General features: G+C 40.2%; 1 protein-coding gene across 1 annotated transcript; it reads left to right on the forward strand.

Annotated features, from left to right (window-relative positions):
* Positions 1-642: 642 nt before the first annotated feature.
* LOC122326619 (solute carrier family 22 member 4-like) lies at positions 643-27,046 on the forward strand. The gene is given in 19 exon segments (XM_043221648.1): positions 643-1,143; positions 2,181-2,284; positions 2,365-2,519; positions 2,605-2,776; positions 4,579-4,705; positions 4,814-4,914; positions 5,870-6,084; positions 12,780-12,962; positions 16,614-16,849; positions 18,309-18,412; positions 20,527-20,681; positions 21,235-21,406; positions 21,852-21,978; positions 22,458-22,555; positions 22,734-22,948; positions 23,499-23,580; positions 23,582-23,679; positions 25,860-25,995; positions 26,935-27,046. Coding segments are annotated over 19 exon segments (2,943 nt in total). The 5' UTR covers positions 643-750; the 3' UTR covers positions 27,005-27,046.
* Positions 27,047-27,052: the final 6 nt, after the last annotated feature.

Genomic DNA, 27,052 nt, shown 5'->3' on the forward strand with positions numbered 1-27,052 from the left:
CCATGTTTTTCCAAACCCATAAGTTGTTTGTCTTCAGAACACAATTTAAGATGTTTTAGATGAGAACCAGAATGTTTGTGACCTTTTCATGAACTGTCAAGTTACACTGTGAAAGATCTAGTAAAGTATGAAAGAAATCTGCCATCAAGGGTTCAATCTGAAGTTTTGTTTTTGGTTTGAGTCTTGATTAGACTTGATGTGTTTCCCATTTCCCACAGTAGATGGTGCCTGTTGGCATAATGTTTTACAAGTTCTTCTGAGTGGAATGGGAAGTAACTAAATTAATATTTTATAATTTAGGGAGTTCTGTTTCAGGTCAACAGTTTGACTTTACCCTTGACATGTGTTAAAAATGTTTGACATCTTATCTAATACCTCATGGGGCTGTAAATAGCAGAGAGTTGATTCTGTTCAATAAGTTCTCATATCAGAATTGACTCTTTGTCATTAAATTGATCTGCAGACACACAAAGAACATATGGTTTTGTTTTCTGTAAAATTTCACTTACAAATGTACAAAGGTCTCTGAGTTGCTGATTTCTTGAATCCCTTACAACTCGAAGATCAGTTACTAATGTAATGTTTGATAAAGGATCCAGCATCTGAACTTTAAACAGCCACTGATGTGAACCTTGTCAGGATGTATCATAAACCTATTCCAGCTTTGTATGTTTGGGAGGGGTTACAAGCATGAGCCAAAATGAATGATAAGAGCTAGAGATCATTGTAAACAGTGCAGAAACTTTAAAAATGAGGGACTATGATGATATCACTGGCTTTCTGGGAACATGGGGTCCATTCCAGCTGACTGTTTTCTTGGCGTTGGCTATAAGTATCCTTCCAAATGGTTTTGTAGGCATCTACATCGTTTTTGTGGGTGACGTGCCATCTCACGAGTGTCTGATTCCTGAAGAGTACAACATTAGTGAGACGTGGAGAGAAGCTGCAATCCCAATGATGACGAAAGACGGTGTTTTAAAACGCAGTTCCTGTTCCAGATACAAAATGGAAACAGTGAGAAATTTTTCTGTGCTTAATTACACCCCAAACGTGGAAGTCAATGTCAGCGAGATTGAGGTTGAATCCTGTGTGGACGGCTGGAACTACAGTAAAGAGATTTACGAGTCTACGATAGTGACAGAGGTGAGTCAGTGGGTTGTTTGTGCGCTGAAGTATTGTTGTACATGGTCTAATGTTCAAACGGTCCAAAGGGTTCTTGAAATGATCGTTCAGAAAAATAAAAATGTGTGTTTTTAATACTCTGTGCCAAAACAGTCCAACAACATATTAAATATGCAGAGGTGTTTTTTTAAATAGTCAATACCTACTTAAAACTTTCTTTTCAAAAAAAAAATATTTTTCAATATCAGTTTGTAACTAGCACCTTTGACTCTTTTGTGGGAAAACATTAGTGTACATTTCTGATGAACAAAGGACAAGTTTTTTTTTTTTTTTAATAAATGTATCGGTTCATAAAGAGCACAAAAGGGAAAGCTTACAAAACCAGAGCATAAAGAGCTAAAATGAACTATACATTTCAGCTGAGCTGTAATGCATTTACTGGGATACAGATAATATTTAACTTTATACCCTCTGCTGCATTAAATATTACATCAAACAGAGATGACCTAAAGCGGCCCAAGCTGTCCAATCCTGCTCCTGCAGATCTAGCTACCTGCAGACTTAAAGCATTTTGAAACTAAACTTTCAAGTTTATCAGCTTACCCCAAGGGCATGTAAAGTGCAGGTGTCTTTTTGTCTTCATTAAATCCAGTTTTGAGATATTTTAGTCAAACAGTTGTCTGTTGGTCATATAATGGTCTATATCGAGAACTTTCTAAACCATAACCAATCGTAAGAATACACTGATGGCATGAAATGAGTGGTTTGTGTGAGAAAATGAACAGTATTTATCGCTTTTTATCTCTTGTGCTTAAATTCTGAAACTATGAAATTAGGAAAATTGTCATTGTCCAAATATATATGGACCTAACTGTATATGCTCTAAAACTCAGCAGCTTTTAGATCTTCTTGGTCCGATTTTATCAAGACAAATCGAGCTGTTCAGCTATTTCTCTGTTTTTGTCTGGAACACTAGCTTTTCATGATGTTTTTTGTGTTGCACCTATAATTCGATGTGGCTGCAATGAATGATTTTTTTTTCTGCTTGTGTTTTTCAGTGGGACCTGATATGTGAGAACGAGTATAAAGTGCCACTAACCTCATCAATATATTTCTTGGGTGTGTTGGTGGGGACCTTCCTTTCAGGACAGATGTCTGACAGGTCAGAGTCTCCAAGAGCAAGCTATTAATGATTAAATGATTTTGATTAATGATTAAATATGATATATTTGATATATGCAGGTATGGCAGAAGGCCTGTACTTTTTGTCACGATGGCCTTGCAGACAGTTACTATCCTTATCCAGATGTTTTCTCCAAGCTGGGAAATCTTCACTGCTGTCTTCTTCTTTGTGGGATTTAGTGGTTTTTCTAATTATGTTGTAGCATATGTCCTAGGTAAACTGTCTTTTTAACTTCCAGTCATTAACACAATTTCAAAACTCATCTATCACATGAATAACACATTCCTCCTGATCAACAGGCTGTGAAATTCTCAGTCCAGCAAGTAGAGTGGTGTTTGGTTCTCTGGGTGTTTTCATGGGGTCTGCAATCGGTCAGATGTTCCTTCCATTAGCAGCTTATTTCATCCGTAGCTGGCGATGGCTGTTGCTCACGAATGCTCTCACTGGGCTCCTGTATGTGCCCTTGTGGTGGTGAGTTTGTGCTTTGAAACAACAGATGAATAATGTAAATTTGAAAAGAAATGGGAATAATTAGGATAACACGTGAAGTAGTATGTTTATGTATGTATATATATATATATATATATATATATATATATATATATATATATATATATATATATATATATATATATATATAAAATGGATATAAACCAAGAAAAGGCAGGGCGGCAGAATACCTGGAGAAAGCAATTCAGTCACAAAATACCTGTGCACACTAATATGAAATCCATACCAATACATCTTATGTTAATTATGAATTTGCATGAATCAAGTTTATATGCAAATATGTATAGGAAACGCTGTAACTAAACACATTACGTTCCTATTCTGGGCTCATCTGTTTGTGCATTGTATGCTTCATTAGTAATGCGCTTTTAATAATACAGATTGTATCAAAGCACTGAACAGTATCAATTAGAAGAATAGAGTGATAGTGATGTATAATGACGAGATTAAAGCTTTATAAGAATCAGTTCAATTTATAGTGTGTGTGTGCGTCTGGTTCTAGTGATCTGTCTACAAGGCTCATATCGGTGTTAAAGAGAAGTGTCTTTAATCTAGATTTAAACTGACAGAGTGTGTCTGCCTCCCGACAGTGTTAGGAAAAAGATCTGGTGCCCGCAGTCGATTTAAATATTCTAGGTATTATTAAATGGCCAGAGTTTTGAGAACACAGCGGACGGGCAGGACTATAATGTGATAGGAGCTCGCTCAAGTATTGAGGAGCTAATCCATTTAGGTCTTTAATAGTAATTAACAAGATTTTAAAATCTATATAATAAGGACTAGCTGAAGTTTAGTTATCCAGCATGGAGGACAATCATTTAATAAAACATTACAATAATCTAACCTCGAGGTCATAAACGCATTAATTAACATTTCTGCATTTGACATTGAGAGCATAGGTCGTAATTTGGATATATTGTTGAGATGGAAAAACACAGAAACATTGTTTTCAAAGGAAAGATTGCTGTCTCCCAGATAATATCTCCCAAGGTAACGTGTGAAAGTAACGGTCCTAGCACTGAGCCTTGAGGTACTCCATATTTCATTTGTGAACGATATGATACCTCCTCATTTACTACTACAAACTGATGGCGGTCAGATGAATACAATTTAAAACATGCTGAGGCACTTTCACTAATTTTCTATTCAAGAGAATGTTGTGATAATAGTATTGATAATAGCACTAATAACGAGATACAACCATGATCAGATGATAGAAGCAGGTCATTAGTAACTCTAATGAGATCAGTCTCAGTACTATGGTACGGTCTAAATCCTGATTGGGAATAAATAATAAAAGAGACAAAGAAGTTTTTTAATGCAGAATTTTATTTTGCATGCTTTCGCAAGTGTTTTATGGGTGTGTATGCTCACAGCGAGTTTATATGTATATGCTAATTATTCATGCATTCAAAACAAACATAAGATGTATAGTGTGCATATATATTTCATACATATTTTGATCATCTAATAATATACGTCTTTAATTAGTAGGTGTATATGCAGGTGTTTTATGTATGTATTGATAAGCAAATTTGATTTAAATCCTATGTGGCGCCATAATCTGACGGTTCGGACGGTAGGAGCAGAACCTGTTACAGAACTCATTAAAGCAAGTTACTCTGGTGAAGAATACCAGGGTACCTAAACCCCAGGGCTGGCTAATCTAAACCTACCTGGTTAGCCACTCAGCTTTATGGTAGAAGCTCAGATACTGTGAAACCAAACCAGTAAGAAAACTTTTTTCTGTTTTTGTGAACCAGGTTTATTCCGGAGTCTCCAAGATGGCTGCTCTCTCAGGGAAGAATCTCAGAGGCTGAAGCCATACTTAGATATGCAGCTAAAAAGAACAAGGTTACTGCACCTGACGTCATCTTCACTTCCTCTGAGGTAACATTTAATTTCCCTTATGATTTAAAAAAAACATGAAATTCAAACAGACCTTAAACAAACTTTTCAGTGCTCCATTTTCATTGACGCCTTTTTATGTTTCCTTAGATTGAGGAATCAGCAAGGATGAGGGAGAAAAAACACAATATTCTGGACATTTTGAGGAATTGTAATGCCGTTTTAACCATCGGGATTTGTTCACTTCTCTGGTATGCTGTTACTATGTTGTTTTTTCATTTCTACTTGGCCACAGTCATTAACTATATTATCGACATGATGTTAAAACTTACTCTAAATTGAGTATATGTAAAAGTTTTTAATTCTGCTTGTAAGGACACCACACAGAAATTCTCAACCCTGTTCCTGGAGCTCAACACTGGACATTTTTTTATTTCTCCTTATCAAACACACTTAATTCAGACCATCAGCTCATTAATGGAGACTCCAAAACCTGAAATGGGTGTGCAACAGAGAATTTATGCCAAGTGCTCAGTGCTGGGGCTCTAGCAATGTGTTGAGAACCACTAGTTTAATGCACTAATTTAGTGTGATTAATCCCAAAAATGTACAAATACTCAAACTGGTACATTTTGTAACATCGACATTCAAGCTTTGTATTAGTTTGTAGTCAGCACAGCCCTGCAACTACTAGACGAATCACACCTCATCAGACAAAACACATGTGTGAGAAGACATTAGTCTGCAAACGTACATAGACAAATAATTAAAAGTTGTCTAAAACAATTTCTATTAAGCTTGAAGGCATTGATTAGCTTGTTCAGGTGTATTTGGTTAGAGTTGTCTGTTAGGCTGGGTACACACCAGAAGATGATCAGGCTGATTCTGAGCCAATTTCTCCCCTTCCGACAATCATAGGTAATGCACTGATTATTCTGGTGGTTCCAAAGATTATCTTGTCAGATTTTCCTGTGGTGTGATGTGTGTTAAAGGTGACTGAATCTGCTCAGGAGAACATTGGAAACGCCCGATCCCGAATCGCAAATATTCAAAATATTCTGAAACTTGTAGACTGGAGTCCTTTTCGCTGTTAAACATTACATTACTGGCAGTTTAGTTTAGCAAATTCAGCTGAACAAAGGATGCAAAATAATCCTTCTGATTGAGAAAAGCAACTAATTACCAACTGGTGTTTTTGTCGTTTAGGATGGTCATCACCATGTCTTACTATGCTCTCATTCTAAACACCACAAACCTTCATGGCGACCTGTACCTGAATTTTTTCCTGTCTGCAGTGGTGGAGGTGCCAGCTTTCATAATAGCCATGTTGTTGCTCAGATACTGCAGTAGGAGATTCTGTCAGTCTTCCACTCTCCTCGTGGGTGGAGCAATGATTTTCATCATACAGCTCATTCCCAAAGATAAGAGATATACTGATCATATTCTGCATCACATATCTGATAGCGTGGAAGATAAATACAATTACAAAACATTTGGTATCATTTGTTATATCAGGCAAGAAGTTCCAAGTCTGAGTAGGACATGTGTCATGAATGAGCGGTCTGAGGCGTGCGGATCCATGTGCAGGCTTTTATTAAACGAAGGCATGGTCATAACAGGCAGGCGTCGAACAGGGCTAACAGATATATAGGAGGCGAGGCAATACCAAAATCCAGAGACAGGCGGAGGTCAGGTCAGGCGGCAAACGATCAGAGAAACAGTAAACAGACAGGGTCAAAACCAGAAACTATAATCCACGAATGATCTAACTATGAGACAGGCGAAACAATGCAACCTGCAGTTGAGTGGCTTGCTGCAGTATTTATAGTCCTGGGACAGGAAGTTGTCGCAGAGGGAGTGGATGCAGATCACCCAGAGGTCAGGGCTCCCTCTGCTGGCTTGGTGACATAGCCCCCCTCCTAGGAGCGACTCCTGGCGCTCCACAACACAAAACATAACTGTGAGCTTGGGAGGGGTTCCGAGAGGGAGTCAGCACACTGAGACCAGGGAGGAAGAGACGGTGGGAGGAGCCAGGGTGAAGATGGGAGGAGTCCGGGGTGGGAGGCGATCCAGAGCCCAGCCATGATGGTCAGTGGTGGAGCCGACGGAGGGAGGAGCCATAAAGAGGTAACGGTCATCAACCCCATGGAGCCGACCGACGGCGGCGGAGCAGGTGGTCGGGGAGACTGAGGCGGAGGCGGAGAGCCGAAGAGCCAGGGCGACACAGCGGCGCTGGAGGTCCTAGGCGATACCGCAGACTTCGGCGACTGATGCGGAGACGGGGGACGAGAAGGACGCGGCGGAGCCAGAGCAACAGAGGACTGAGCTGGAGCCGGGGGAAGGGAGGAGCCTGACAGAGCCGGAGGGATGGAGGGACGAGGCGAAGCTGGAGGAGTGGAATCCTGAGGCGACGGATGGTCGACGACCACCAAGGCGAGCCGAGAGACGATGGAGCCTGGTGAAGCTGGTGGATTGACGGAGCACGGTAGAGAGGAGGGAGCTAGGAGCCTAAGGGAAGCCGGCGGGTCTACAAGCCGAGGTGGAGTCTGGGACTCAGAGGCGGGACGGTGAAGGGAGGGATCCTTCACCCACGGCGGCGATGGAGGCTGGCAGACCCGTGGCGAGCTCCAGGTGGAGGGCAGAGGGTGAGTGCAGGGGCCGCTGGGATTCTTTGACGACGTAGCTAGGGTGGGATGGTGGGTTAACTTGAGGCTTTGCACGAGGCGCGGCACTGGAGGCTTTGCACGCACGGCGCGGCACTGGAGGCTTTGCACGAGGCGCGGGCACTGGAGGCTTTGCACGAGGCGCGGGCACTGGAGGCTTTGCACGAGGCGCGCGGGCACTGGAGGCTTTGCACGAGGCGCGGGCACTGGAGGCTTTGCACGAGGCGCGGGCACTGGAGGCTTTGCACGAGGCGCGGGCACTGGAGGCTTTGCACGAGGCGCGGGCACTGGAGGCTTTGCACGAGGCGCGGGCACTGGAGGCTTTGCACGAGGCGCGGGCACTGGAGGCTTTGCACGCAGGCGCGGGCACTGGAGGCTTTGCACGCAGGCGCGGGCACTGGAGGCTTTGCACGAGGCGCGGGCACTGGAGGCTTTGCACGCAGGCGCGGGCACTGGAGGCTTTGCACGCAGGCGCGGGCACTGGAGGCTTTGCACGAGGCGCCGGCACTGGAGGCTTTGCACGAGGCGCGGGCACTGGAGGCTTTGCACGCGAGGCGCGGGGCACTGGAGGCTTTGCACGCAGGCGCGGGCACTGGAGGCTTTGCACGCAGGCGCGGGCACTGGAGGCTTTGCACGAGGCGCGGCACTGGAGGCTTTGCACGCAGCGCGGGCACTGGAGGCTTTGCACGCAGGCGCGGGCACTGGAGGCTTTGCACGAGGCGCGGGCACTGGAGGCTTTGCACGATGCGCGGGCACTGGACAGGCGGCATCCATCTTGGGAAGCGGCTCTGGGCAGGCGGCATCCATCTTGGGAAGCGGCTCTGGGCAGGCGGCATCCATCTTGGGAAGCGGCTCTGGGCAGGCGGCATCCATCTTGGGAAGCGGCTCTGGGCAGGCGGCATCCATCTTGGGAAGCGGCTCTGGGCAGGCGGCATCCATCTTGGGAAGCGGCTCTGGGCAGGCGGCATCCATCTTGGGAAGCGGCTCTGGGCAGGCGGCATCCATCTTGGGAAGCGGCTCTGGGCAGGCGGCATCCATCTTGGGAAGCGGCTCTGGGCAGGCGGCATCCATCTTGGGAAGCGGCTCTGGGCAGGCGGCATCCATCTTGGGAAGCGGCTCTGGGCAGGCGGCATCCATCTTGGGAAGCGGCTCTGGGCAGGCGGCATCCATCTTGGGAAGCGGCTCTGGGCAGGCGGCATCCATCTTGGGAAGCGGCTCTGGGCAGGCGGCATCCATCTTGGGAAGCGGCTCTGGGCAGGCGGCATCCATCTTGGGAAGCGGCTCTGGGCAGGCGGCATCCATCTTGGGAAGCGGCTCTGGGCAGGCGGCATCCATCTTGGGAAGCGGCGCTGGGCAGGCGGCCATCTTAGGAAGCATTTCGGGGAAGGCGGCCATCTTGGAAAGCGGCTCTGGGAAGGCGGCCATCTTGGGCAGCGGCTCGGGAAAGCGCCATCTTGGGCAGCGGCTCGGGAAGGCGGCCATCTTGGGCAGCGGCTCGGGAAGGCGGCCATCTTGGGCAGCGGCTCGGGAAGGCGCCATCTTGGGCAGCGGCTCGGGAAGGCGGCCATCTTGGGCAGCGGCTCGGGAAGGCGGCCATCTTGGGCAGCGGCTCGGGGAAGGCGGCCATCTTGGGCAGCGGCTCGGGAAGGCGCCATCTTGGGCAGCGGCTCGGGAAGGCGCCATCTTGTGAAGCGGCTCTGGGTAGGCGGCGCCATCTTGTGAAGCGGCTCTGGGAAGGCGGCGCCATCTTGTGAAGCGGCTCTGGGAAGGCGGCGCCATCTTGTGAAGCGGCTCTGGGAAGGCGGCGGCCATCTTGGAGCGGCGCTGGGCAGGCGGCCATCTTGGGAAGCATTTCGGGGAAGGCGGCCATCTTGGAAAGCGGCTCTGGGAAGGCGGCCATCTTGTGAAGTGGCTCTGGGAAGGCGGCGGCCATCTTGTGAAGCGGCTCTGGGAAGGCGGCAGCCATCTTGGGCAGCGGCTCGGGGAAGGCGGCCATCTTGGGCAGCGGCTCGGGGAAGGCGGCCATCTTGGGCAGCGGCTCGGGGAAGGCGGCCATCTTGGGCAGCGGCTCGGGGAAGGCGGCCATCACTGGAGTTGATGTGTTGTCCTTCTCCTCCTCAACACCCAACGTAAAAGCTGACCCCACAGTCACTAAACCAAACTCAATAAACTGAGCAAGCGACTCACGTGGACCCTCGCGAACAAGTTTAGATTTGAGCGGCTGATGTACTCCCTCATGATACAACTCAATCAATAAACAGTCCGGTATGTCAGAGAGGTAAGCCATGTCCAAAAACTCTTGAGTATAATCCTCAATCGATCGGGTACCTTGCTTGAGGGCCAATAAACGTCTAGCGAGGGTCCTACCTGGCCATGGATCAGGTGAAAAGCCGCTGGATCCTGGTGCGAGGTTGCATTCTGTCATGAATGAGCGGTCTGAGGCGTGCGGATCCATGTGCAGGCTTTTATTAAACGAAGGCATGGTCATAACAGGCAGGCGTCGAACAGGGCTAACAGATATATAGGAGGCGAGGCAATACCAAAATCCAGAGACAGGCGGAGGTCAGGTCAGGCGGCAAACGATCAGAGAAACAGTAAACAGACAGGGTCAAAACCAGAAACTATAATCCACGAATGATCTAACTATGAGACAGGCGAAACAATGCAACCTGCAGTTGAGTGGCTTGCTGCAGTATTTATAGTCCTGGGACAGGAAGTTGTCGCAGAGGGAGTGGATGCAGATCACCCAGAGGTCAGGGCTCCCTCTGCTGGCTTGGTGACAACATGAGGTTTACAGAAGTTTGTAGAATATTTTCTGGAAGGCATTAACACTTTAAAAAAACAAAACAAAAAACATTTATATTAAACCTATTTTTTTTTGGGCATCACAGCTGAGGGCAAGCGTAGCAGTAGAAAGAGAGGGGGCATGGAATCGGAAAAGGTCTGCAAGCTGTGATTCAGACTCACAACATCCAAAGTGCAACAGTTTTGAACGTCTGAGTTTACTTGGCCATCATCATGGTACAGGCCCCAGGTGGACTATATAAAGTAGCTTTATACTTTTATAAAGTAGTAGGTTTCTGTCAAACAAAGCAAATCTAGGTTATGATCATTGATTAAATCATTTATATAAAGTGCTTTCATAGAAAGGGACCTGATATTCAATAAACCAAGTTTATCATTTGCTTCTCTGTATTATAAACAGTTTTTATTTGTTGAACAACAGTTAAATTGTTGTTTTTAATTTGGTTTGGGTGTTTTCTGCATTTTCTAGTTTGGGGAAAAGACACAGTCTCTATAGTGTGAGAGTCTCTGTATTAACTTGAATTAACTTCCTTCTGTAACATGAGGTGTCTAGCAGCAGCACCAGCTCAATATAATAATTTGACTAATTTCATTGTTCACTTTTAATCTAAAAATTCAAGTAACCAATAATATTTCTATTTGCATCTATTATGTTTTTTTCCCTCTTATTCCATTTCTTTTCTTTCTGTTTTTTTGTTTATAAGTTTATCAAACAACAGTGGTAAGTCAGAATCATTCATCAATCCAAGTGAGTAATTAGTTTCTTTTTCTGCTATTTTTGTTTGTTTACTCTGAGAACTCAACAGCAACAATGACACTGAAGCAGAGGATATGTAATGGAGTCAGATGAGTATGAAGAGGTGAGGATGATGCAGTTTAGAGACTCCTTTAGCCGATGATGATTTACGGTTGTCTCTTCTAGAAGAACAGAGGAGTAGTGGTGTGTCAAAGAGCTTGGAGGATTGCATCCATACGTCTCTGCAATGACTCGAATAACTTTTATTAATAAGTCATCTGGAATGGCAAAGGAACCGTTCTTGCAGGACTTCCAGAGTTTATCAAGATCATTTGGTTTCATCTTCAATGCCTCCTCCTTCATCTTACCTATACTTAATGTAACTCCAAACCATGATTTTTCCTCCACCGAACTTGATTGTTTTCTGTTTGAATCCACACGGATGGGACAGGTGGGTCCACACGGGTTCCAATAGGACTTCTGCAGTTTTTGCGACGATTGGGATGCAGTTCAATAGATGATTCATCGAAAATCTACCTTCTGCCACTTTTCCACAGACCATCCTTCTTGCAAGCTGTGGGCCTTGGCAAATGCAACACAACTTTTTTATTTAAGTTGTGATTTTCTCCTCCTTTTTTTCTTCACTCATTTTTTGAGTCGTTGCTGTGAGTTTCTGCCTTGTTTTTCCTAGTCCCTCAAGCTACCTCCTAGTAAGTTGTTCAGGTATTTTTCTTTGTGCAGTTTACTGGTTTTGTTTTCCCCCCCCTGTGGAGTTTTTTTTTCCAAGTAGTACTTTTTATTATTTGCTCTTAACTTTACCTCGGTCCGAGAAGTTTTGCTGGATTTTTTTTTTTTTTTAAACTTGATGTTTAGATACATTAAACATGTCTGCCACCTTAGCAGGTGACTTGGTCTTCAGGCTCTTGTTGATCAGCACTTCGGTCTGTGGTTTCAGTGAAAATCCTCAAGCATTGAAGGGTCTATAATGTCATGCCAGCCAAACCAAAGTCGACAAGGCCTGACAAAATAGGGCCGCCCAGTGGTGTTCTTCTTCAGTGAGTTCTGAGCATACTCTATGGAAGGAAGCATTTCCAGCTGTGCTGATCATCCTGGCAGTACTACCAGAGGTACTGTCTCAAGCTCTGCTTGAGGATGGTACCTGGATGCCAGGTAATGGAAATTTTAACTGGAAGTGTAGGTTGTCCAGCCAGAGAAGAACTGGCCCCAACTGAGCCTGGTTTCTTCCAAGGTTTTTTTTTTTCTCCATTCTGTCACAGATGGGGTTTAATAAGTGTTTAATCTCATCATTATACATTACTTTCACTCTATTCTCCTTTTTGATATGGTTCAGTGCTTTGACACAATCTATATTGTTAAAATATAAATAAAAGTGATTGATTGACATGGTTTTGAGTCTCTTATCGGATGATAATTTATGGTTGTCTCTTCTAGAAGAAGGCAGGAGCGGTGGCATGTCAAAGAGGTAGGAAACCCAGGTAAGTGGTCTGGGTGACTGGGACAACTGTTTACCATAGACCAGATGATGGATGAGTGAGGGATATAGGGAGCTTAATGAGTAGAGATCTGTGTGTACGTTGGGGCTGATGATTATGGTGACAGATTTCCCAGACAGTATTTTTTTCTGTTTTAATAAGGTGCACTTGTAAGAAATTAGTAGTGGCTGGGACAGACTTACAGCATCACCTTCTCTTAAAATAATAGTCTAATCCTGTTTGAGCTAACAGACCTGTTGCTATGAGAGAAACTCTGGTTGAGCTTCAAAAGAATTATCCAGGATCAAGTCAAATTTGCAAGAACAAAATTCAGCTATCTGAGTAATCTACGCATGGAGAATGGACCCTGTCGTGGTTGTTTGTTCACATTAGTTATATGTTTGTTTGTGTCATTGCAGATCTGATGGAGCTGGCAACCTCCCTGGAGATGCTGGGGAAACTTGGTGTTACTGCTGCATTCTGTGTGGTGTATGCAGTGACTTCAGAACTCTTTCCTACTGTGGTGAGAAACATGGCCATGGGAATGTGCTCTATGACCGCTCGCATAGGAAGCATTGTTTCTCCCTTCATCATATACTTGGGTACAATTTTCTTTTTTTCTTCACTAGTAAATCTATACATTGCACTTTTTAGTGATGGATTTATTTTCTCTGTAAAGGTAACTATTATAGGTACATTCCCTATATTGTAATTGGAAGCCTGGCTGTGTTTTCTGGCTTAATTACATTACTGTTGCCAGAAACTAAAGGAAAAGTTCTCCCTGACACCATTGCTCAGATGCAGGGAATAAAAGGGTAAGGACATCATTGCGCCATATTCTTACCATAGTCTTTAACATGAACTCCTTTATTTAGTTCAGGGTTTGTGGTTTTTAGATTCAATACATGTGCTTGAAGTGTAATTTAATTTAAAATTTTGAATTTCCTTTATCTTACTTAGACTGAGAAGCTCTAAGAAACAGGATGCAATGATGTGGACAACAGATAAAAGTAAAGTCTTCAAAGAAGTGAAACTGTAAAAACTGGAATTCAAATAATCCTATTAATCAAATAAATGAATTACGCTGTTGAGATGACATTATGGCATAAATATGGCTTGGTGTTCTGCCTTCTGCAGGCAGATTATGTGTGTGAGGCAAACTCTTTAATATCCGCCATAATGAAATCTCAAGCTACATGATAAAACCACGATCAGGTCAGCTTGTGCCTCCCAGCCATATCCGACCAAAGAGATCTTTTAGATTACTTTCATGTTTTGCTGTGAATTTTATTATCATAAATAGGTCCGAAAATAACTGCTGAAAAGGGAAGTGATTCAGTTGTCGTGTTCCTATTGTTAAGCCATTTCTGAACCACAGACAGGAGATAGACGTCCTACCTAGACTAAGGAGAAGAGATGGACTGTTGACCAGTGGTAGAAAGTTCTCTTTTCAGATGAGTGCAAGTTTTGTATTTCATTTGGAAACCAAGGTCCTACAGTCTGGAGGAAGGGTGGAGAAGCTCATCGCCCAAGTTGCTTAAAGTTCAGTGTTAAGTTTCCACAGTCTGTGATGATTTTGGGTTCAGTGTCATCTGCTGCTGTTGGCCCGTTGTGTTTTTTGAAAAACCAACATCACTGCACTCGTTTACCATGAAACTGTGGAGCACTTCATGCTTTCTTCTGCTGACCAGCTCTTTAAAGATGCTGATTTCATTTTCCAGCAGGATTTGGCACCTGCCCACACTTAATAAAAGCACCAAAAGTTTATTGACTATGGTTTTGGTGTTCTTGACTGGCCAGCAAACTCACCAGACCTCAACCCCATAGAGTACACTGTCAAGAGAAAAATGAGAAACAAGAGACCAAAAAATACAGATGAGCTGAAGGCCACTGTCAAAGAAACCTGGGCTTCCATACCATCTCACCAGTGCCACAAACTGATCTCCTCCATGCCACAGCAAATCGCAGTAGCAGTAATTTAAAGCAATAGGAGCCCCTGCCAAGTACAGTAAATGGACATACTTTCCAGGCGACCAACGAGTCACTAAAAAATGTTTTTTATTGGTCTTATGAAGTATTCTAATTAGTTGAGATTTTGAATTGGGTTTTGTTACAATTAAAAGAACCAAAGACTTAAACTACTTCAGTCTGTGTGCAATGAATTTATTTAATACTTTTATTTAATAATTTAAATTACTGAAAAATGAACTTTTGCATGACATTCTAATTTGAGATGCACCTGTAGCTGCTGTTCTAAATCATGGGTCTCCAACCATGCTCCTGGACAATTTCTGTGCCAGATTTCAGCTCCAACCCCAGTTAAATACACTTGAATCAGCTAATCAAAGATAAAAGACAGGTGTGTAGGAGCAGAACGGAAGTCCTTGAGGATCAGCGCACCTAAATGGATTCTTGCTGAAAGGCTGTAGTAGATTAACAAAGACCTTCTGATAATTAGATCAATGCCATTTCACACATGATCAGTTTGTAATAAGTATGCAGTAGATTATTTTTTTCACCAGGGCCCATGTTAACAGTTTGGAGGATTCACCCAGCTGCAGTCCTGCAACACACTGCAGAACATTGAGCTTTTTCACCTCTGCACACTTTGGACAGGCTCTCAGTCTCTGAGTAAGGGGTTAATTTGCAGTGGGTTCAGGTTACATTGTTATACTAGCTTTATGAGTGAGTCAGTAAACCATTCACCCAACCAGTTTACTTAAACATGCTGATTCAAGAAAGAAACAAAGTGTTGAAATTATTTGAACTTTGAACAACTTCAACAAATGTGTAACATGGCACAGGGGTGACACTGAAGATGAGGATCAATTTATTGGTTGCACTAATGACCATCATATGAAATTTTTCCATTAACTGACAAAGTGTTCTTCAAGTGTGATTGGAGCTGAAGAATGAAAGTTGGTCATTGAAGTCCATAGATGCTAGTTCTGAACAATTAGTCCTGTTCATGTTTAAAATTTTATATGACTTGCCACCACTCACTGGTGGTTTTAGTTTCATATTTAATACATATATTTCATATGTTTATTTAAGTGTACTGCTGTGTACACTGGTAAAAAGTAAAATAAAAAAAATCACTCACTACTCTTGAACGAATGACGACTTTAGCTCTAATAAGACGGCTAAACCATTATAGGGCTGTTGTGTACACACACTGTGTACACACATTTATGTCTAAACAACATGTTTTTGCATACTAGGTGCCCTTTAAAACATTAACTTTACACCGTTGTTTTTGTGTTTGTAAAAATGCAGTGCAAATGCATTCATATTACCCTGAGAACAGTCTGTGTAAATAAATCTGATGCCACTTCAGATGCAGCTTCTTTGCCACTTATGATACTGATATGACTTGATTTGTAACCAATACTTATTATTATTATACTTATTATTGCAATCTTATTATTCTAATCAAATGTACTGATTATATGCAAGAATTTGACAATAAAACATGTACATTTAATAAGGCTAAAAAAAACATTTTAAAAAAATTATAGACAGAAATATATAAATACATATAATTAAAAAAAGATATATTTATATTTGTTCCTATTTTAATAATAGAAAGAAAGTCCTGTAACTTTTACGTTTTTCCACTTCAGCAATAATCTTTTGTCGTTTTTAAAAGCTCAAATAATTAATTCACGTCAGGTTACGCTGGAAAATTTATTTTCATGCTTATGCTAAAGAATCATAAAATTCCCTAAAAATAACAAATAATAAATAGCCTAAATAAATAAATAACATATAGCACATTCATCGAACAAATGACCACACCAACAACACTAGAAGGTTCAGTAAAAAACGTGTAGACTTTTATCTTTTAATCCTAGGGGGTCCCAAAGAAGCCCAATTCTAATTCATTACAGCACTATCAACAAACTGCTATAGTAATGAGAAGCTACACGATGGAAAACGAACAGCGCTGTCTCTTCGCTTCTGAGAAACGTGTTAAACTGATAAATGCAGCCATTCTAGTTTGCCTCCTCCCATCTGGGTCTAAAAGCTGGACTTAAGACAGTCCAAGCGCACTTTACTCTAAAGCTTTTAATACACGTGTGCCATGAGTTTCCCAGACTACGACGACAGCACCGCGTTCCTGGGAGACTGGGGACCTTTTCAAAGGACTGTGTTTTTTCTTTTGTGTCTGAGCATTATTCCGAATGGCTTCACGGGTTTATCCATGGTTTTCCTGGGAGATACACCTGCTCATCGCTGTCTCATTCCCGCAGCTCTGAATATCACGGATGAATGGAGAAACGCGTCTATTCCTCTCGATGAGGAGAACGAGAACAAAGCTTCTGGATTCAGTAAGTGTTCAAGATACAGAATGGACCTCGTGAAGAGCTATTCGGAGCGAGGTTTGCTGCCGTGGGTGGATGTGAATGTATCGGCTATTCCTCGAGAAGGCTGCGTGGACGGCTGGGAGTATGATAAAGGAACATACATCTCCACGATTGTTTCAGAGGTACGTTTCTTTCCTCGAGCTCACAGTCCGCCTTTTCTGTTCTATTCTGCGCGAAGCGGAAGTTCGGATTTTGATGGAGCCTAATAAGGGAGATGTTTTTCCAGTCGATATTTGTCCAGTATGATTTTTGAAAGTCAGTTTCTGTATAGATGCATCCTTTCAGATGTTAACTATAAAACCACTAAATATTTCCACTAATATTGTCGTGGAAAAACATCAGGTCTACAGGTCAGTCAAACCCTGCTACGGGGACCTGCTTATTGATTCAAATGCATGCATTTAAAATCCGTTATAGCTAGGATGCTGATTTTACAGAAATATACAAGACGACAATTATTGAATAATATATATATATATATATATATATATATATATATATATACACACACACACACACACACACACACACACACACACACACACAGACGCACAATTAAAATGACTTATTTGATACATCAGTGACTGGAGCAGATGTAGACAGAGCTGCTTTAGACAGGGTAAATAGCTGTTTTACACAACAATTGAGAATTTTTAACCAAAGTATGTTATATAGTTTAGTGAAAGTGAAGTGAAAGTGACTTGTGGCCAGGCATGGTGAACCATTCTTTGAATTTGTGCTCTGCATTTAACCCATCTAAAGTATACACACACAGCAGTGAACACACACCCTGAGCGGCGGGCAGCCGGGAAGCGATTGGTCGTTCAGTGCCTTGTTTAAGGGTTTCACCTCAGTCGTAGAGAGCACTGGATATTCATTTATCATATCACATTAATCATAAACAACATTAATCAAAAACACTGGGTGGTTTTTATCATTATAGGATTCATGTGTACACACACCTCTAACACACATTTATGTAAAGTGCAGTTTGAATCCATTGATCACTTTAAGTAAGCAAAAGTAATTATTTTTAATGTAGTTGTGTGGAATGATAAGTGTCACATCAACATACATTGTTGTTTATTTTAAGAATATCACCAATGCATCTGTACTGCTTTTTGTAGCTCCCTGTTTAACATACATAACTGTTGAATGAATGAGAAATTAAAAGGTATCACATACTGCCTAGTAATAATTAAAAAAAGTATGCCACAAAAGAGATGTCAGTTCAGTCATTCTTTGTAAGCTTGCCACCTTTGCATATGCACTTATCTATCTTGGGGGGTATTTGAGTAAACTCAAGTGTTAGTTTGGTGAAGAAACACTTTGAGAAAAGCGGTTAGGAAAAAAACAGTTCCTAAATAAAGCACTTATAAAGTACCTGTACAAACCTACAGAATCAGTCAGATAAGTTCCCCATATAAGAAATTGTATTCTTCAGCTTTTTATTAGGAAGTTTTTTTAAACCACTCTGTTTACGGAATTAGATGTGTAACTTTTAGTAACTTAGTTTACACTTTCTTCTGCAGATGAATACTATTGAATAATCTTAAACGTACACTGTTTGTTCAATCGCAGTGGGATTTGGTGTGTTCAGATGACTGGAGGGCTCCGCTGACCTCCTCACTCTTCTTCTGTGGTGTTTTGACTGGCTCTGTGATCTCTGGACAGGTGTCTGACAGGTCAAAAACATCCCCACATATTAATATTATAATTACATGCTGAATGTGTTTTTATATCACTGGTAGGCCTGAAACAAACAAGTTGACATGATCAACAACACTGACATTATCAACAATTTTTGTTTTCTTATAGTATTGTAATCTCATATGTTGTAATAAACGTACCATATACTATAATTCAACCTTGGAGCAATCCAGCAGAATATTGTCTAAATTCAAAGTCTGCATCTTTAAAGGGACATAGACATCAGACTTCATAAAACCCCAAATTTAGTGTAATCCTTTTCTCTCAAAAAAGAAACCTTGTTGTTTTCTGCATGCAGGGAATCTTAAGATAGTCTAGGCTGTGTTGTTGTATCTTTCTTTGTCCGATGAAGATTTATTTTGAGGCCACATCGAAAGGGTCTTTGAACTGGGGCAGCCATGGTGATTCAGTCAGTCTTCGAATGCAGCCTTTGAAGGATTGATTTGGGACGCATGTAGTATGTCAGAGTGCCAACAAATATATATAGAGAGTGCATTCAGAAAGTTTTAAGACCTCTTTAACTTTTTCAGTTTTGTTCTGTTGCAGCCTTATACAGGTACAGCTCGAAAATTAGAATAGCATGAGAATAGTTTTTTTTTGTAACTTATTTCAAAACATGAAACTTTCATATATATTTTAAATTCATTACATGTAAAGTAAAAGCTTTTCAAAAGTTATTTTGTTTTTGATTAGAAAGTCAAATGATGACATGCAAGATAAAAAAATCCAATATCTTAAAATATTGGATTACTTCCTAAGATCAATCAAAAAATATTTCAAAATCGGAATTGTTCTTTAAAAGTATGTTCAATTCTGCACTCGATATTTGGTCAAACTCCAGCATCAGTGAGGAGTGGCATGGAGGCACTATTGAGCTTCAGCTTGTCTGGATTGTAGGATTGACCTGGATTGATCGTTGATTGGAGTCCACCTTTGGTCAATTAAATTGACTGGACATGAATGGCACACACCTCTCTTTAAAAGTCCTCACAGATGCATATCAGAATAAAACCAAGCCCTGAGGTCAAAGGAACTGCTTGCAGAGCTCAGAGACGTCTGGGAAAAGCTGCAAGAAAGTTTTGCTGCACTGAAGTTTCTCAAGTGGCTTACATAATTCTCAAGTGGAAGAAATTTGGAACATCCAGGGGTCTCATTTAGAAAACTGTTCGTAGATTTTATCCTAAAAGTGTATGTAGGTACAAAGGCTAGCTTTTGCATACACACAAAAGTTTTAAAATTTATAAAAACCATGCATTTGCCAGAATGTCCTTTATAAATCCCATTATAATTCCACACAGACTCCTATAACCTCATCTGCATACCATTTCTAGGCATATTCCATCCATGTGATAGCATCTTCAACCCTGTCAAAGGTATAAGATATTACAGAAATATGAGTTATGGGCCGAATCCAGCAGTGTGTGCCACAGAGTAAGTGCGCATCATTAATCATTGTTTTCGCTAAAGTGCATTTTCATAACATAAGATGTGCAATTCAGTTTAAAGGTAAATCATTGTGGCTGTAAATAGGTTATGTGTAAATTCATATAATTTTGGTTTATCTTCTGTGTAATAATCCTAACACTAAATCCCACATTTTGCGTAGGGCATGTCATACATCTCCTCTAGTGCAGGTTTTGAATCTACAGAACAGTTATAAATGAGGCCCCAGGACTCCTCCAAGAACTGGTTGTTCAGCCAAACTGAGCACTTGATGGAGAAGGGCCTTGTCTAGACTGTTGACCAAGAACCTGATGGTCACTCTGAGCTCCATGATCATATGTTCAGATGAGAGAAACCTACAGAAGAACAAACCTCACTGCAACACTCCACTGATCTCCACTGACAGCTGACACACACACACTCTTGCATCCCTGGATTTTGGTTAGGACTGCCTTTCACATTATTTCACATCATGTAGGGAAAGTTATTTGGTGATATGACAGATAATTTTGCAGATAAAACCGCTAGACAGCTGTGGTGGTGATATAGATTAGTTTGCCATATTAGAGGTAGTTTGTGTCGTAACACACACCTACACAACTCTAGATGTCTATTTGATGTAAACTTGTTTCTTTTTGATTTTTAGGTTTGGCAGAAAAATAGTGCTGTTTGTTACCATGGGGATTCAGACGGTATTCACCTTCATCCAAGTCTTCTCCCCATCTTGGTTGATATTTTGTTTGTTGTTTTTTATTGTTGGAATTGGCCAAATCTCAAACTATGTGGCAGCATTTGTATTAGGTAAGATTTCTGATGTGGTCTATTTTTTTCTGTGTATTTCATATTAGCACTGAATTAACAAAATTAATATACACACTATTGTATTATGGCTTCAGTCATAAATTATAGAATCTTGTTTCTGTCCTGAACTAAAAATGAAAAAGTGTGACTGCGACTTAATCTAAAAATTGAGACTTTCTTGCAGTACTGTATTCTAGTTTGCATTTTAGCCTTTTCTGTTCCGTTTATATTTGACAGTTTTCTTTTACTGCATTTATCTCTCAAGTATATTTTTCAGAATTGTGAAATGATAAATTGATAAATGAGCTTTCATAGAAACAGTCATATAATTAGATATAGAGTCATATATATATATATATATATATATATATATATATATATATATATATATATATATATATATTTATAATTTTAAAATCAAGCATGTTCAATGCCAGCACATTTGTTATACTAACGCGTGTTTAGGTTATGTCTAAAAATTGCATAACAGATGCATATTTTTTCTCAGAATACATTATATATTAAATATGATTTAAAAACCCTTCCCCCTTAGGAATGGAGATACTGAGCCCATCCGTTCGTGACATCTTCTCCACTCTTGGCGTGTGTCTTTTCTTCTCTATCGGGTATATGATGCTTCCGCTGGCTGCTTACTTCTTAAGAGACTGGAGAATGTTGCTGCTGGCCCTCACTGTTCCTGGCTTGTTCTGTGTACCCCTCTGGTGGTAGGTATTTGTTTAATAATACACCAGATATGAGAAGAGCTAGGTTGAGGCGATAGACAGTGTTATGTTATGTCAAGACGATGACTGAAGAGTTTTAAAAAAAAAAAGGCAAAAGCACCTGATCAAATATTTTTGATTTTAAAAGGCCTGTTGACTTTGACCATCTAAGTGAAAAAAATGTTTATGATTTATTTGGTTCCACATTTTTTTATTTAAACAATGTCGTCTGTGTCTCCTTATTTTATGTTTCATTATAATTTGTTCACAATTTTTGATTGTTAGTTTTGTAGAGGTACTTATCTAAACTTTGTGATACAAAAATGTATTATTAGATGCAACATGAAGATCATTTAAAGTCATATCACTGTTCATAATGAATTATAACATTTTAACAGCTGATTTTCATCACTGAAATCAATCATTTATCATTAGTTGTTGTTGGTAGGTTTATTCCCGAGTCTCCGCGATGGCTGCTGTCTCAGGGGAGAGTAGACGAGGCCGAGGTCATTCTGAGAAAGGCTGCCCAGATGAACGGGATTAAGGCCCCTGACGTCATTTTTCCTGGAATTCAGGTGAAATCTATGCTTCTTAGATTCACACATGCTACTTTGAATAGTCTCATTTAACTCCTCATATGTTTTTTTAGAAAAAATCTCTTAAAAATGTTATATTTCCTAATTACTAAATTCAGACATATTAACAAGTTTAGTTCTAAATTAATTCACTGCATGTCACAAATGCACTATATGTCTGTTCACCAGTACAGATTTGTGCAATATATGGTTTTTATTAGGGGTGTAATAGCTTTCTCAAACTATTGAAATATATTTTATTTAGTTTTGGATGGGTAGGTTTAATCTGTGTTTGCACTACTCATTTGCAGTTCCCTTGAATTTGCACATATCAGTAAAATTTGAGTGTTTTTATGACTATGCATATTTTTTTAGCTGTGGAAATCAGATGGTTTTTGCTTACACTGCTGTGCAGTGTTTTGACTTTTGGAGTTTGTAGTGCTGTGTAAAACATGTTTGTTGTGACACGTGCGCTACAGTCAAGGGAAAATGCTGGAAGGTTGCGGACCTACAGTCTCTGTGACCTGCTGAAGTCCACTAACATCCGCTGCATAACCGTCCTGCTGTGCCTGGTCTGGTGAGAGAATCTCCATGTACTCAAGATGCTGGATAGACATTATTCAGTAAAAAACAAGAATATTTAGTGTAACATGCAATATTTAGTCTTGTGATAAGAGGTAAGCCAGGAAGCAAATACCCCAGGGCAGCTAAATGTGTTCTAAACCTGCCTGTCACTCTCTTCTTTCTAATTTTAGGTCAGCTGTTTCAATTGGATACTGTGCCTTGTCTCTGAACACGTCCAATCTTCATGGAAACATCTACCTGAACTGCCTCTTATCAGCGGTTGTGGAAGTACCTGCTCTCGTCATGGCCTGGCTGATGCTCCGCTGCTGGCCAAGACGCCTTAGCTTGTCTTCCACTCTGTCTTTAGGAGGACTGGTCCTTCTCTTCATACATCTCATTCCACAACGTGAGAAGTTTCTTTAACTGCAATCTTCTATGGTAATATTTATGATTTACCATAGAATTAAAGATTTGGGGTTAAGATTTTGTGAAATTGCTTTCTTTCTTTCTTTATATATATATATATATATATATATATATATATATATATTTTATTTTATTTTTTTACATATATTTGTTTAAAATATATAATATATTATTTGAAATAAAACAAATTTTAAGAAGTAAATGGTATTCCAGCCAGCAAGTGGCAGAAAGTCACTGTATTTATGAATGTATTAATGAAGTCATTCAGTCATCCATTCATTCAACCAACCAATCCATTTAAATGACTGAATCAAATGTATGAATGGCAAACTGAATCGTTTAGACTGGATTTGTTCAGAAGCATTTAGATTTTAGCTTTCATTTTTGATCGCACTTTATCATTTCTTGGTTTTCTAAACAACTTTGACATGTTTAACAATGTGATCATAAGGATTAGTTTGAAGTAGTATAAAGTATCTAATACCTTTGCTTAACTCTATATGGAATGTTTTGTCTTTATTCATTTATAGATAGGAGTTCTATTGCCATTTCTCTGGTGATGCTGGGAAAGTTTGGTCTGTCTGCAGCATTTGCGATAGTTTATCCTGCTACCCGAGCTTTACCCTACTGTACTGAGGAACACAGCTCTAGGAGCCTGCTCGATGGCGTCCAGAGTCGGCAGCATATCAGCACCATATTTCATCTACTTAGGTCACTAAACTCTAGTCTGTACAATCTGTCTAATTTCCCAAATTCTGCATTATTTGTCTAGTTCTTCATGTAAGGAACCAGGGATGGACTGGCCATAGGGAGCATCAGGACCTTTTCTGGTCAATATATAGGCCAATTTAGTGGTCAACACTGCCATAACACCAGGTCTGTGGGACACATTTAAAAACTTAACTTCTATATCTTGTATTTATTTATAGGATATAATTCCAGCTGCCACACAGCTATTTGCTTCACAGCTGTGTAAAAGATTCCAGACCTGAAGCTGTTTTCAATCACCCTCATGTCATACCTAACTTGTACGATTGTCTTTCTAATTGCAAACACAAGAGATTATGAAGAACGTTGTAGTCAAAACACTTTCATTGATGAATTTTTGCCCAACAGACTTTGTGTCTACTTTAGAACTACATGAGGGTGAATAAATGATGATGACTCTATGATACAAAATTGAGTGAAATTACATGTGGCCAAGTGGAGACACACACACACACACACACACACACACACACACACAGAACTGAACACACGCGACAGTCATTTCTTCTGGAAATGGAAATTAGCAAAAAAGGCTTTTGTAGGAAGTAGTAAATAAATTTCAGCAGGTGTAAGTCATTCCATTTTATATACATTTTGTGGGGGCTTCAGTTTTTGCTCAAGGCTCTGACTTGGTATTGAAAGTAGAAGAGAGCCAATTCCTGCCAGCCCTGAGACTCTGGCCCACAACCTTTGGGTTACAAGTTTGATTTTCTAACCATTAGGCCTTGACTGCCCCTATCTGACAGCTATTTGCCTGAACAGGGCGAACTTATTTAAAGGAAATAAGTATTTAATTTAATTTAAATAAAACATGCAATTTTTTACCAGACATTGGCATTAACGAAAGAAATATCCACATATAATGAAACCATAATTTTGCAAACCATGAATTTATATTAGCAAATTATAAAGTAAAAGTATTACTTATAAAGTAAAACTGCTAAAATGCCCCAGCCAATCACCTGACTTGAATCCAATAGAAAATCTATGGAAAGAACTTAGTTTAGAGTGCATAGAAGAGGCCCATGAAACCTTTGAAGACTGTTTGTGTGGCATATGACTAGTTTCTTCTACAGAAGATGTCGGTGCCCTCAAATTAAAGGCAAAGCAATGAAAATGAGCAAATAATGCTAATGCAGTGTTGCGTGATCTTAACAAAGCATCTCAATATGAGAAGATTTTCACAACAATAGTCGCTTAAAATGAAGATAGTATCAACATAACTGAGATTCAAAATGATAAACAAGGAGAGAGTTGGGCAGCTTTTTATCAAAGTTCATCTGTGTCTGGATATAGAAAAAAAATGTAGGTAAAATTGTAAAGGAAAAAAAAAAAACACTTTACTTTTTGGATGTTCTCTGTTCGCTGTAGTTACAAGAAATCATCTCAAACAAAATACCAAAACATTTTTTAGTTCCAGTCCATCCTTGATTTTTACACTAGTTTAGTCATGTTGTGTCTCAACAGTGTTTTGAAATGTCCATAGTTTGTCCTGTCACATCCTATTTGCTGTAGTTGTGTCTCCGTGCCTCTAGAGGTCCCCTGTGTTCCCTTTTGCCTTATTTCTTCCTTGTGTAACCTTGTTAAGCTTCACTCAGGCCACCTGTGCCTTGTTTCTCCTCAGTGTATTTAAGCGATGTATTTTGCCTGGGTTCCTCACTTGGTTTTTGAGCCTTCACCCTGTGTTTTTTTTTTTTTTTTTGCCTGTTCTATAATTCTTCCCGAGCAACCTGAAGTAAGGTATCCTGAGTTCATTGCTCTGTTTGTTAGAGTTCTTTGGTTTTGTTTTTTCCCCTCGTGGAGCTTTCATTTTCCCCTGTTTCTTTCCTTTCGTTAAATGCCTCGATCTGAGAAGAACTTTTGTTAGTTACCTCTGGCCAACCTTTTGTGTAATAAATCTACCTTTTTTTTTTTGAGGTTTGGGTCCTACTCAATCTCTCCTGTGGCTCAGCGGTAGTCCCCCTGCTGCTGCACTAGAGACCCGGGTTCATTCTCTCAATTAGACTACACAGTGACTAATGCTTATCGACACAGATCAAACAATATGTTTCAAGTATCACACTTTTTTTTAACATGCCTATCAAAAACTAATTCTTCAAGTGCTCTTTTTTTTCTTGTTCCAGGAGGCTATTACAGATCTTTGCCATATATCTTAATTGGCAGTCTGAATGTTCTCTCTGGGTTACTCGGTCTTCTGCTTCCAGAGAGTTTTGGATCACCATTACCAGAGACCATCAGTCACATGCAGACAGTAGCTGGGTAAGAGCAGCACCCTCTGCTGTGCATTACTCTATTCAATGGTCCTGATTTACTGAAGTTTGATTTCATTTCATGATTTCAACTTTTGCACTAGGCAAATAATGCACACTTCAATATTATGGTGCACAATGCTGTAATGCTGTATTCAGTGATGAAGCGGTGCATTATCCGCTTAATGTCTAATGATAACATCTTACTGTATGCTAACAGCAGTTTATTACATGGAGGCGTTGATCTCTAAAACATTATGAAATGTTCAACTCTGTTATTTGAAGAATAGGCAACTTGAAAAATGTTTTTTTTTTTGTTTTTGTTTTTTTAAATACTCAGACAATTTTACACTGCAGTAAAATTGTCCACTAAAATAACTAAAAGATGTTCACCCTATCAGCAAAATGTAATTTGATTTAAATGTTTAAAACAACTTAATACTAATTGGATAGTAAAAGATCAAGTCTATTCTAATTTATCTAATACTTTAGACAGTTTTTGGTTTTTATCTTGATATTAATTGAAATACATGACAAGGATATTGGATGATTTTTAGCAGTAAAATTAAGGTATTTTATAGTGTGCATATTTCCTTAATGTAACTTTGACAATACTAAACAGTGTCACATGGATAGGAATATGAATGAAAATGATATGCAGATGAGGTTATGCATAGAAAAACTAGGCGTTGTAAGCTATATATCTGGTTATTTCTGGAAGGAGTCAGGATGGAGATGCTCCTACACATACGAGCATACATACACGTTTAGGATGAAAAATATGGAGAGTTTTATAAATGAGGCCCCAGGTCTGAGGATCTGAAGAAAATAATCTACTTCACAATTCAGAAATAATGAAAATATTGATTAGTGATACAGTTTTAAATTATTTTGTGATTTCACACTTTTGTTGTAATACTTTTTTATACTTTTTTTTTTTTTTTTTCAGATTCAGAAAAAGACATTGCAGTCCAACTGACAGAAAACGTGAAGAGGAGCATGAATCTGACTACTTATAATGGACTATAGAGAGATTTTTTTTTTTTTTTTTTTTTATGTAAGTATGG

Source organism: Puntigrus tetrazona, chromosome 21 (genome assembly GCF_018831695.1).
Source record: "Puntigrus tetrazona isolate hp1 chromosome 21, ASM1883169v1, whole genome shotgun sequence".
Taxonomy (NCBI): Eukaryota; Metazoa; Chordata; class Actinopteri; order Cypriniformes; family Cyprinidae; genus Puntigrus; species Puntigrus tetrazona.